This window comes from Gambusia affinis, linkage group LG15 (genome assembly GCF_019740435.1).
Source record: "Gambusia affinis linkage group LG15, SWU_Gaff_1.0, whole genome shotgun sequence".
NCBI lineage: Eukaryota > Metazoa > Chordata > Actinopteri > Cyprinodontiformes > Poeciliidae > Gambusia > Gambusia affinis.
In genome coordinates, this window is record NC_057882.1 from 25,342,977 (window position 1) to 25,355,790 (window position 12,814).

The 12,814-nt window shown below is 38.1% G+C and overlaps 1 protein-coding gene across 3 annotated transcripts in view; it reads left to right on the top strand.

Moving 5' to 3' along the window:
• Positions 1 to 12,814, top strand: part of LOC122844678 (rap guanine nucleotide exchange factor 6-like) — a 129,722-nt gene that overhangs the window by 23,330 nt on the left and 93,578 nt on the right. For 2 of the 3 annotated variants that reach the window (XM_044140372.1, XM_044140373.1), the window contains exons 3-5: positions 1,051 to 1,121; positions 2,683 to 2,739; positions 5,167 to 5,250. In XM_044140372.1, coding sequence (XP_043996307.1) covers positions 1,051 to 1,121; positions 2,683 to 2,739; positions 5,167 to 5,250 — 212 coding nt within the window. Of the gene's footprint in view, positions 1 to 1,050; positions 1,122 to 2,682; positions 2,740 to 5,166; positions 5,251 to 9,585; positions 9,839 to 12,814 lie in introns of those variants that run through there. The other variant, XM_044140377.1, reaches the window with a different exon arrangement.

A 12,814-nucleotide genomic window follows, 5' to 3' on the forward strand; every position in this document is an offset into this window, starting at 1 on the left:
TGTCCTCTAAATGTTTTGACAGCTGTCCCTGATAGAGCTCTATTTTAAGTCCATCAGTGGGTGTATCACTGTGTGTGTGTGTGTGTGTGTGTGTGTGTGTGTGTGTGTGTGTGTGTGTGTGTGTGTGTGTGTGTGTGTGTGTGTGTGTGTGTGTGTGTGTGTGTGTGTGCGCCGCCTCTCTGCTTTGAGGATGTCAATTTGATAGTCGGTGTTCGACTCGGGCCAAGTGTCTGCTGTCAACTTAAAGCACTTGTTGTGATTTATCCAGTGCAGAGAAAATTCCTCTCCCTGGAAAATGAGACGATTTTTGAAAAACTTTAATTAACAGGAAACAAGCAGACTGACATTTAAAGAAGCACTAATTGGTGCATTTTATGTGAATTTTATTTGGGTTTGCGTGCGTTGGTTAGAAATGTGGATGGTATGTACAAAGTGCGGCCCACACTTTGTGTGGCCCCCTGATCTCAACTCTAGAATGGAGCAAAGTGTCGGCATTTTTCATCTTTTAGGGAAAGACGTTTCACAGATAAATGATTCCCAATAATTAACAATGTTTCTGTTTTTGTCTCAGCTTTAGAGAAACTAGAACCACGAACATCGACTCACTTTTACTCAAATCATCTGCAGCTCAAATAAAAAACAATCCGTTCCAAAACGTCTGAAACTGTCTGACAATAACTCAGTTGTACGAAACCTTTTTATGTTTTGCATCTACAATGATTCACAGATACAGTTTGTTGATTTACAAAAATGTTTACATTTTTTGTTTGTTACTGAGCAGATAAAATTGAACAGGCAGAAAATGTTTGTTTTAAAGGGGCAGTATTTATCTTGTGACGACTTCCTGAAGGTCGAGTGTCAGAGTCTGAGTTTCTTAAAGAGACAGAGACCCTTTAAGTCACGTTTGATGTAGCACTTTTATAAAATGTGCCTTTGAATAAATGTTTGTGGTTCTGCAGGGATTTTAATTTAACTCGGTCTTCATGGCAGAACGTTTTGACTCCCTCGCTCTTTTTCTAAAAACAGTTTTCTTCTCTTTGTGCTTGGCAGGATCTACACATCATCTATTGTCACCTCTACCAAATGGACGTCCTCTCACACCTCAGGGAACATCAGCTGAGGTACTTTTATTACTTTAATATAATTCCTTCTACATTTGTTGTAGTTTGGTTTTCTCAAACTATCTTTATTAATATTTGGGATAAATTATCTTGGTGGCATCTAAGAAAACAAGCCACTTAGTTTAAGATAACGCTTCAAAACGATCAGTGTTGTTTCTCTTTGAGCAAACTAATTGGTCAAACAAAATGTTTGATCAGTTTTAAAGATAATATGACAATTAATTTGGCTCTAATAATCCTGTTACAATAACAAATTTTGATGGATGATTAATTGTCCCAGAACGTATTGCGATAAACGATAATATTGATGATTTGAAACCATTTTCAAATAATACGATGGTCATGGCATAATAGTAACGCAGGAACACATTTTCTAAGATCAATAAACTTTAATTTTTGTTGAATATTTAAGAAAATTGTCGTTTAAAAAAGGTTTAGTTGAGACCAAAGCAGCAGACTGAAGACTTTTATTATCCAGTTTTTGGCAGAAAGAGAGAAAAGAGAAAGATGATAAATCATCCAAATGTAAATTACTGATATCATTTTAATTTATTCTTTCCTTGCACAATGATGCTCTCAAGATGTGTGCAGATTGCAATCAAATGTCTATAAATATCAGTCTAAAGGGTAGCAGGAGATGCATTTTCCTTCCGTATGAAGAAGATCCAGGCACTGGATGTCTTTATATTTTGTGAGAAGATTTTCAATCCTCTGAAATGTACAAGGACATTTTGAGAATATATTTAGTCAGTTTGTCCAAACCAAATATTAAATAAATGTGTTAGTCTTCCTGGAATGTTTTTTTTGTCCTTGGATTAGTATTTTATTTTGAAAAACAGTTCAGTGTTGATTCAAGCTAATGTTTTTCCTGATGAGAAGCAATATGTTATGGAAACATACAGAAAATGTTCTTTTGCTTTGACTTTGATAATTCTGTATGTATAAAAAAGTTAAGGAATAATAAGCTAATAATGCTTCCACCTACCCTTTTTGCAGAAACCTTTGACAGGAATGTAAATATTATTTCTCCACTTCTGTTTTAGTTTTGTCTACTTTTTTCCCCGTTTCATTTTGTTTTGTCCTTTTCAGCCTTGAGTTTGTTTTTGACGTGTGCATAGAAAGGTTAAAATGGTGTTTTAGTCAAAAATGACTGTTAAATCCACAAACACTGTTATAATCCATTTATATGTGTAATTGAACCCATGTCTCCAAAATGGAGTGGTGGAGGCCGTTCACTGAGGCATTTGTCTGATGGATTGCTTGGACTTTCTGTCATACCACTAAAGTTATGCATCGGTCCAATCTTACTGTCTTCTGTAGAAATTTAGCTTCATTTCTGTGTGTTTTAGTGGATAAATTTAAGAAGCGCTGACGGTGGAGCTGTGCACACAGAAGGTAAAAGCCATCCGTCTTGCTACAGCAAGCTGCCAGGCAGTTAAGGCGTTCTCTTAGCTCGGTGCCTCCGGGGAAAACATGATGGATCTGTGATGGTTTTCATGAGCGAGAAGTGTCCTGATGGCTTCTGGGAGAAAACGCTAACATGTTTGCGTGTGTCTCTCAGGTCGATGTGCACCTCCGCCAGGTATGAGAGACACGAGGCCAACCATTACCTGTTTTAGTAAGTACAAGCTCTCACAATAAATGAAACTGTTCCTGCTGCATTTGCTGCTTTTTTTATTCCTTCGTTTTCTGCCCTGATTATCTGTAACTTCCTCAAGAAGTAAAGTCGTTTCTTTTCAATGACTTCACTGTTTCTCCAGTCCAGAGTGTTGTCCTGGTGACCTCTGAGGTTTTTCTGCTCCTCCTCCTCCTCCACTACTTCTTCTATGATGGAAATAGTTTGTTATAATCCAGTTTCTATTGAAGTCTCTAATCCTGCGTCGGGTTGTCATAGCAACACATTTTGTCCCAGAAGTTATTGCGATTAACAATAATGTCGTTTTGAGATCATTTTCTTGTAATATGATGGTAATGGTGCAAGAACACATTCTGAAAGTTAAATAAAGTTTAAATTCTAACAAACATTTAACATCTTAGACATCCAAACTTAAAACAACAACATGCGTTGGCATGGTTACAGCAACGCCCGGTGGTGTGATTTATTGTTTGGATGATCACCAAGCATCTCCCACGTATCTGGGTCTTTTTAAAATAATCCACACATTATTTATAAAGACCCAGCTACATGTGGACTAACCCTTCATTTTAGTTTCCTCTGACAAAAGCCCATCCTGTCACACCTTTGCTCTGCCTCCTTCTTGACTTGGATAATATTGAACTAATGAAATGATTAATACTTCCCCTATTGACAGAGTCTGAGCCTTTTCTCTGCTTTTTGAATAATCCTCTTCCTGCAATGTCCTGGCTCTTTGTGGGGGTGTCATTAAAAGTTTTGCATCATCAGAAGCAAGTTTTGCATCATAAGCTGTTCAAAGTCAGACAGAACCGGGATTAATGACCAGCAGGATGGAGCAAGAATAGAAGCATGGCAGCAAGAGGTAGCAAAATGTGATAGCAAATAAGAATCTGCGAAGGAGTTTTATTCAAAATATGAGGACAGGATGCAGAGGAGGAAAGAAAACAAGTTGTGAATATGCTAAACAGGTAGAGGGAGGAAAGAATAGCTGTGTCAAGATGGAGGGAAGATGACAAACGAGCCGAGCGGAGGAATGAGGACGGATGAAGGCGTCTGAGATGTGGAGCGAATGAGAGCGACATGGGGCGGACAGCAACAGATGAAAGGATGAGACAGAAGCTCCTCCTGCTGTTGATGCATCATCATCCTCACTAGAATCACATTAGACACTCCGTAGTTTAATTTACCATCAAATAAACACACACGCCCGCTCTCGCTCCTTTCCTGTGATATATACGCTCCCACGTCTCCACCGGCAGCAAGTCTTAAGTACCTTCACCCCGGCCAGAGCGCCTGCCATGTTCAATTACTGTTGAGCTGCACACACAAAAACAGCGATGAAGGCGATGAAAGTCTGTTCAATAAAGCTGATAGTTAATCGAGTTTCTCTCACTTAAATCCAACAAGCCGAGAAAAACCCAAAAAATCCAAATCTTTTCTACCTTCTAAATGGGATTGCATGGGGAGCTTTGCTATCTTACAGAGCATGTAATGAAAGTAGAATTAGGAAATTAACTAGTTAAATGGCTGCTTCTTGACATATACCTTTCTAATTTTAGAGCAATTAAAAATTAGTTTTCTAATATTTGATTTACACTAAACGAATTAGCTTTATGTAAAAATATAATTGTCCTCTTTCACCAGCCACCCTCAACTACTGGCAGACCTGTAGAATTAAAAATTAAATTAAGATTTAAATTAAGAATTAAGAATTAAATTAAGAATTAAATTAAGAAATAAGAATTAAATTAAGAATTAAATTAAGAATTAAGAATTAAATTAAGAATTAAATTAAGAATTAAGAATTAAATTAAGAATTAAGAATTAAATTAAGAATTAAATTAAGAATTAAGAATTAAATTAAGAATTAAGAATTAAATTAAGAATTAAGAAATCACCTAAAAGATCTGAAAAAGCAACTTGTCATGTTTCAAACTAAAGAAATGTAAAAACCACAGAGAAACAAAGTCACAACAGTAAGACAGATGCTGTGAACACTGATAGCTGGTAACACTGAAAACAAAGTCCTACACTGTAAAAACACAAATCCAGCTGTTTGGGTCTAGTTTAGTGCAAATATCTTAGTAAACTTTCTGAAACGTAGAGCTGGAAGATATGGCCACATGAAAAACATATTTCAGATGAATTATTATTATTTAGGGTTTTTAAAAATATTTTAAATACTGCCAAACTGCTGGTGTGACATTTCCATGTTTTTGAGTCTTGTCTCTCTTATTGTTTACATTTTTACAGATTTTCATGAATTTGGAAACATTTTGTATTTCCTGTCATTTTGTAAAAGTGTAAAAGTGTAAAAGTGCAATGAATTCAGAGTGAACTTTTGTATTAATACTTCAACATTTTTGACATGAAAACTGCAGGAACCATAAATCTTTCTGTCTTTTCCAGTCCAGACACCCTCGCCACCTGTTGGTACATCCTGCTCTCTGGATCCGTCTTCGTCAAGGAGGACATGTACCTGGCTAGGTGCTGGTATGTCCCCCCACACACACACACTGCCACACACACACAGACACACACACACACACTGCCACATCCCCACACACAAGGATGAAAAACAGGAAAACTGCAGTCTGATAGTGTGGCACTGAGGTGTCATATAGTGAGAGAAGCAGGATTTATCTGACATGACACATGAAGCTGCACTATCTTGACAGCTTGTCATGAGGCAGATGTTGTGTGTGTGTGTGTGTGTGGGTGTGTGTGTGTGTGTGTGTGTGTGCGTGTGTGCGTGTGTGTGTGTGTGTGTGTGTGTGTGCTCATCTGTTGGATGATAAGAGTTGACATGTCACAGAGCTGTAAAGCATGAAAATGGTTCTTTTGCTGCTGCGTGAGGAAACATCTCCACACGTTCATGTTGAGCTGCAAAGAGCAAATTTATTCTAACGTCCATCAAGTTTTGTCCAGTCCAGAATCTGAAAGGGGTATTTTTATTTTCACTCAGCTAAACTGGAATATTCCAACAACTACATGAAGTTTTTGAAGCTTGACTAAGGTGTCAAGAGTCATTTGATTTTGTGCAGCCCCCCAACTGCAGATGCATATTTTTAATTTGTAATCAGGATAAAATTATTATCAAAATAATGTTATTACAAAGGAAAATGTGAAGTACCAGACAAAGTATTTTTATAACCAAGTTTTAATAAAAAAGACTTTCTTTTTGTTTTCTGAGATTAGTCAATACATTTCTGAGTTTTTTTGCCAAAATTTACTGCAATGAAACAAAGAGTAGTAAATTTCTGCCAAATTTTGAGAATAATCTCTTTCTATAAAAAACAAGGAAAACCAAAACATAAATTTGCGAGACAAAAAAACGTAGAAATTTTAAGATTAGTGTTAGAATTTTGTAGAAAATTTCTGAGTCTGAAAAGTTGAAAATTTGCTAAAAAAATCTAATTACTGGATTAATCAGACATTTTCTACAAAAACTTGGAAATTTATTAATTTCAAATGGCAAAAAAAATCCTTTGAAACTCAGAAATTTTCAAGTTTTTTTCTAGTAAAATTGAGATTTTAAGTTTTATTTTTAAGATTTTAAGTTTTATTTGCTTGATTTTAGGTTGTTTTTTTGTTTTTTGTTTTTTTTTTACCCCTGGCTTCTTTTGAGTCAACTATTTTTGCCTCTGAGACAAAAAGTTTGACAGTTTGTCTTAGACTAAATTTCTAAACAGCAGTAAAGTAAATTTCTTAACATGAAAGTCCAGTTGGGGTTAATTATCGTGGAAAAACAAAACTTATGATTCGGAGGAACAAGCTGAGAGTTTCTGTAACAATAACAGAAGTAAAAGTTGATGCGTTATGCTTGTTTGAGCAGGTCAAGGTTGTGTGCTGTTGAAGGTCGTGTGCTGTTGAAGGTCGTGTGCTGTTGAAGGTCGTGTGCTGTTGAACGTCGTGTGCTGTTGAAGGTCGTGTGCTGTTGAAGGTCGTGTGCTGTTGAAGGTCGTGTGCTGTTGAAGGTCGTGTGCTGTTGAACGTCGTGTGCTGTTGAAGGTCGTGTGCTGTTGAAGGTCGTGTGCTGTTGAAGGTCGTGTGCTGTTGAAGGTCGTGTGCTGTTGAAGGTCGTGTGCTGTTGAAGGTCGTGTGCTGTTGAACGTCGTGTGCTGTTGAAGGTCGTGTGCTGTTGAAGGTCGTGTGCTGTTCTTTGTTGTAGAGCAGCGGCGGCAAACTCATTTTCATTTTGGGCCAAATCAAGATCATAAAGGTTCTTAAAGGGCCGGTTGTGCCAGGATGTGTCGATAAAGCATGTTCACAAACTTCTAAAATATCAATGAATTATTAAAATGAAATAATATTATTGAACATCTTTTCAGGATTTTGTGACTCTTTTTGCTATAAAAATCAAAGTGGAAATAATTGCGATATTTGCGCTTATTTATGACGGTAAATGCGACTTTTTATTACTCACTGTAATACAATCTGACATCAATTAAAGCTGAGGCAGCTGTTTAGTACAAGTAAGAAAGTTTTGACAATTCTTGAGAAAAATCTGCAATAACCTCCCAACTGATTGATGTAATTTGGCAGTAAACAGATAAAAACTGCATTGATTTGATTGAAAACAAAATATTTAAGCACATTTAGTGTTTAGCCTCGACTCTAGAGGGCCACATAAAAAGCTGTGGCGGGCCGGATGTGGCCCACGGGCCTTGAGTTTGACACCTGCGTTGTAGAGTGTTAGGAGAGTTGACACTGCAGACCTCAGCATGTTTTCCTTTCTTCCTAATTTTGGGTTTGCTTCATCACACTTCCCCACTCAGACACTCCAACTGAGTATTTCATCTCCATTTTGCTCTCTAAGTTTAATTTGCTGACTGAAATTTTAAGTAGTGAAACAAACATCTAGCTAATGATTGGAACATGACAGTTGCTCCTCCATCTGTTTGGTGATTGATTTTTTATCCTGTCTATTAAATAAATCAACTCAGAACTCAATGGGAAACTTTGTTCTGTTCTTCTAGCAGGGCTGAAAAAGAAACAGTCGATACCAAACACTGTGAGGAGGAGACGGATCCTCTGACAGTAAAAAACAGGCTGCGGTTTTTGGCCTGCTGTGTTGCTCCCATCAGAAAAGCAAAAGAAACTTTAGATAATCGTTTCTGGATGTCAGCAGAAAGTTTGTCACTTCTGCTGAAGTTTCTTGTTCTGTGATTACGATTCAGCTCATTTTATACACACAATAAAAGAAGTTAGTTTTTTATTTAAAGCCTATTTATGACTAACTGTATTTGTTTCACTTCAGTGTGAAGGGCGCTGAAACGGACCAGCCTGTTGCTTTTGTTTTCAGTAACAGAGAGTCAGTGTGTAATCAGTCCTGGGTCAAATGATCGTTTGGTACTTATGGCTAATTTATCGGCTTCTCACCAATCAGAATCAGTTTAAACTCACTGGAACAATGCAGGCTTTGACGCCATCAGTTCCTCCATTTTGGCGGCATCGACCAACTTTGTTATTAATTAAGTTAAAGGTCACAACATGGTTTCCATTTTGACTCAGTATGCAGAACTACGAAAAAACATTCTGGGTAAAGAATGAAACCTTTCACTCTTTACAGCAGGGGTGTCCAAACTGCGGCACGGGGGCCATTTGTGGCCCTTGGACTGATTTTGTACCGAACTGCAGTTCAACAGATACAAATGGAGATTTTTAATTTGTACAGCACAAAGTATTTCTCTTTTTATAACCAAGTTTTAACAAAAGGTAACACCAAGTTTATCCAAAGACTTTTAGTGAAAAGCCAACTTTTGCAGTTTTACAGCCTGTTGAGACGAGTTGTTTTCGGTTCTGTAGAGGTTCTGTAGAGGTTCTGTAGTGGTTCTGTAGAGGTTCTGTAGTGGTTCTGTAGAGGTTCTGTAGAGGTTCTGTAGTGGTTCTGTAGTGGTTCTGTAGTGGTTCTGTAGTGGTTCTGTAGAGGTTCTGTAGTGGTTCTGTAGTGGTTCTGTAGAGGTTCTGTAGAGGTTCTGTAGTGGTTCTGTAGTGGTTCTGTAGTGGTTCTGTAGTGGTTCTGTAGAGGTTCTGTAGTGGTTCTGTAGTGGTTCTGTAGTGGTTCTGTAGTGGTTCTGTAGAGGTTCTGTAGTGGTTCTGTAGAGGTTCTGTAGAGGTTCTGTAGAGGTTCTGTAGTGGTTCTGTAGTGGTTCTGTAGTGGTTCTGTAGAGGTTCTGTAGTGGTTCTGTAGTGGTTCTGTAGTGGTTCTGTAGAGGTTCTGTAGTGGTTCTGTAGAGGTTCTGTAGTGGTTCTGTAGTGGTTCTGTAGTGGTTCTGTAGAGGTTCTGTAGAGGTTCTGTAGTGGTTCTGTAGTGGTTCTGTAGAGGTTCTGTAGTGGTTCTGTAGCCGGCCCGCTAACAATCCCCCCAGGCTGCCTTGGACCGCCTGTCAGTCCAGCACGGGTCAGTTGATAAACGAGTCAGGGGTGGAAATGTTGATGCCAGAGGACCAGAGGCACAGGGTGTGTGTGTGTGTGTGTGTGTGTGTGTGTGTGTGTGTGTGTGTGTGTGTGTGTGTGTGTGTGTGTGCGTGCGCGTGTGTGTGTGTGTGTGGTTTGCAGTTTTAGTTGGAGCAAAGGGTCACAGAGGGAGGTAATGGGAGGAGTGGTGTGTGCATGTGTGTGTGTGTGGGTGTGTGTGTGTGTGTGTGTGTGTAAAAGAGAGAGGAATGCGGAACCCCTGGCAGAGCAGAGGATGGCCATGTGTTCCTGAGCAGCCTGCCCAGAAGCACATCCAGGCAGGAAATGAGTCTACACACACTCTCTCACACACCCACACACACACTCTCTCTCTCTCTCTTTTCCACACACACACACCTTGTTGAAGCAAGCGGACAGACAGAAGTGAACAGAAAGAGAACACACTCCTTCCTCTGTTGAAGACAGACCAGAGGGCTAATAGCTTCTTACTTCTGCTTTCTGGAAAAACTTCTGTGTTGGACGTTCAGGAGCTCGACATGACCGCACTCGGATATGATTTTGGATTATTTGGTTGATGAACTTTCACCCCTCCTTGTTGTGGATAATATGCTTCATATCAGAGGGAACACAGAGAGCTGGATCCATAGTGTTTCTGTTGCTGGTTGGTAACTTTGAAATATTTGCGTTTCTTTCTTTATCTGGTTTTTATTTTCCTATTTCTACACGTTCTTTAGTCCAGGATGTTTCATTTCCTGCCTGCCAACGTTCAAACTGCTGGAAAGCCAGAAAACTCCCTGCAGTACACTTGCAGGAAAACTAAAAACCGCCGGGCCTCTTAAAAACACACCACCAACTCTTGTGTTTTGTCTTTCTTTATCTGTACTGATTATCAGCAGGAGAAGTAGTTCTCCTTTTTCTGTGTCACTTTACAACCAGCAGTAAACACATTTACACCGTTGGCCTGTAGTTGGTAGTTACTGTTAATGAAGTGTTGATGAAAAATGGGAACTAGGCGAGTTTCTGTCAGGAACGTATCTGGTTAACCGTTGATTTATAAACAGCTGCAGTAAATTGAAAACAAGAGCAAAAGTATATAAATGGTTACCCCTTCCATTTTCTCCATGTTTTATGATACAACCAAAAACCTAAAGTACCTGGTATCAAAAAGCGAACCGCTGTAGAAAGAAGCAATGTCAATCAATCAATCAATCAATCCATCAATCAGGTTTTAAACAAGACAGTTTAAAGTGCTTTGTATCATAAAAACAAAAATTCAACCATTGAAACATTACATTTTACACAAAATGTTGGTTAGCATTTCATTTATTATGGCATCTAGATGGCAAACATGTAGAAGAAATTTCTCTGGTCATTGAGACAAACACTAATTCTGCTGATCGTCATGACGATGGCCAGAGTAAAACACGGTGGTGACGGCATCATGCTGTGAGAATGCAGAGGGAGGCTTTAAAGACTGATTTCCACAGACAGTTTCCACTGAGCTTCAACATTTTTTGCAATAATTTCACTCTCTAGTTGTTTAAACCTGATATTTTTGCTTCCGTTGTTCTACTTTTGTCTCCTTGGACAGACTGAAGTTTTTGTTTGTGACAAAATAGAATGTGAAAAAGTATATGGTACTTTTGCAACTGTGCGTTTCACTGTTTCACTTCCTAAAACCCCCAGTTTTCATCTGAATCTTCTGGTTTCATTTAAACTTGCTTTTCAACAACTTAATAGCGATCATAGCAAGAAAATGTACAGAAGTCTGCAGTGAAACCTGGACTTGTTTTGGGGTTGAGGAGCAGCTGTTGGCGCGTTTCCTTCAGTGTCCTGATGGTCTCTTTAAAACGAAATGCCTGCCCGTTTGTCTGTGTTAAAAACAGAAGAGCAGAAACACACTCGTTACGCCCGGGGGTCCAAACCTTTAGGCATGTGGGTCAAAAAGCAAAAGCAACTCAAAGTCAAGTAATGGAAGTTGTCTGATATTTCATATAGACTACATTTCTGCCAAAAACTTTTCTAGAAAACTTGGAAATTTTCTCAAAAGTTTGACATTTGAAAATCAGAAATATCCGTTTTTTGTAGAAGTTATTTATTATTAATCTGAAATTTTCAGATTTTTGTAGCAAATTTTTGACTTTTCTAACTCAGATATTTCCAATTACTGCGACAGACTGGCGACCTGTCCAGGGTGACCCCGCCTCTCGCCCGTCACGTTAGCTGGGGATGGGAACCAGCAACCCTCCCAACCCCATTAGTGATGAAGGGTGAACAGAAAATGGATGGATGGATGGACATTTCCAATTATTTTGTAGAAAATTTCAAGATTTTTTTGTTTTTTGAGGGTTTTTTGGTAGAAATTTGCTACTTTTTAAAGATGTCTTACTTTTTTCCCCTGAAATGGCCCTAATTTCCTTTTGCATGTTTGCTATGTTAAAAGAAAGACATACTTTTCAGGGTCTTTTGGGGATCAAATACATTTATTTTCAGTAATAAGAACATGATGTGGGTCACTTTCTTTCAAAATGTTTGCTATATTTAACCAAATTTGAGAAAGAATAAAAGCTGATTTGGTGCAGAAAAGTTGGCTTTTCAGTGAAAGTCTTTGGATAAACTTGGTGTTACTTTTTGTTCAAACTTGGTCATAAAAGAGACGAATACTTTGTGTTGTTCAAATTAAAAACAACTTTGGTTGTTACATTAAATTAGGACAAACTTGCACTTTTCTTAACTCCCACAGCACTTTGACTCTTTAACAGTAACAGCAGTTTCGGTCACTTCAGGTCACTTTAAATGCTCAGAATTTGAAGAATGTGGATCGTTCACTGATAACAGTTTAGCACGAAGAAAATGTTTTCCTCATTCATCTCAGTGAACAAGTCTAACCAGATGGCTGAACAGACATGCAGGCCTTTTCGTAAAACAACAAAAAGTTTAAACTTCGTTCTACTTTACTGAGTAAAGTTTGAGGCAAAAGCGAGTTTTAACCTTTATAATTCACATATTGTGGTTTTGGTAAGAAAAATACCAATTATTAGACTAATTTCTCTTCTTTTGAGTGACAAAGGTAGGTTGCACTGCAAACAGTTGTGAAATTCTTAACACCTTTAGCCATAATGGAGCTACAGTGCAATTGATTTATAATCAACAAGGGAAGTTAATTTAGAGATTTAAGTACTCACTGCACGTTTCAAGCACTTCTCTCTGTTCATTTTGATGGTTTTGACTTACAGCTGATGAAAACTCAAAATGTTGTCTCAAACCTGGAAGATTTCATAACATTAATAAAAATCCAAGATGTCAGATGCTCTGAGACCAGGAGAGTAAACCAGCCCACTGTTCACTTATTCCAGTTATGTTACAAATATTTAACTGGTAGGAAAAATGTGTACAAATAAAGTTGCACTTAAAATTCCTGAGGTTTTTGTTTTTTCTCTACAATGGCCCTCAGACGCCATAATTTGATGTCTTAAACATCTAGTTTTCAGTTTCTTTTGGGCTAAATAAAATAAATTTATTCTTATCCAGTAATAATAACAGGATTTGGGTCACTCTGTTTGCTACTTTTAGTTCAGTTTATCGGAGTATCAAAGCTTCTGCAGCAAACGTGGCTTTTCAGTAAAAGACTTTGGAT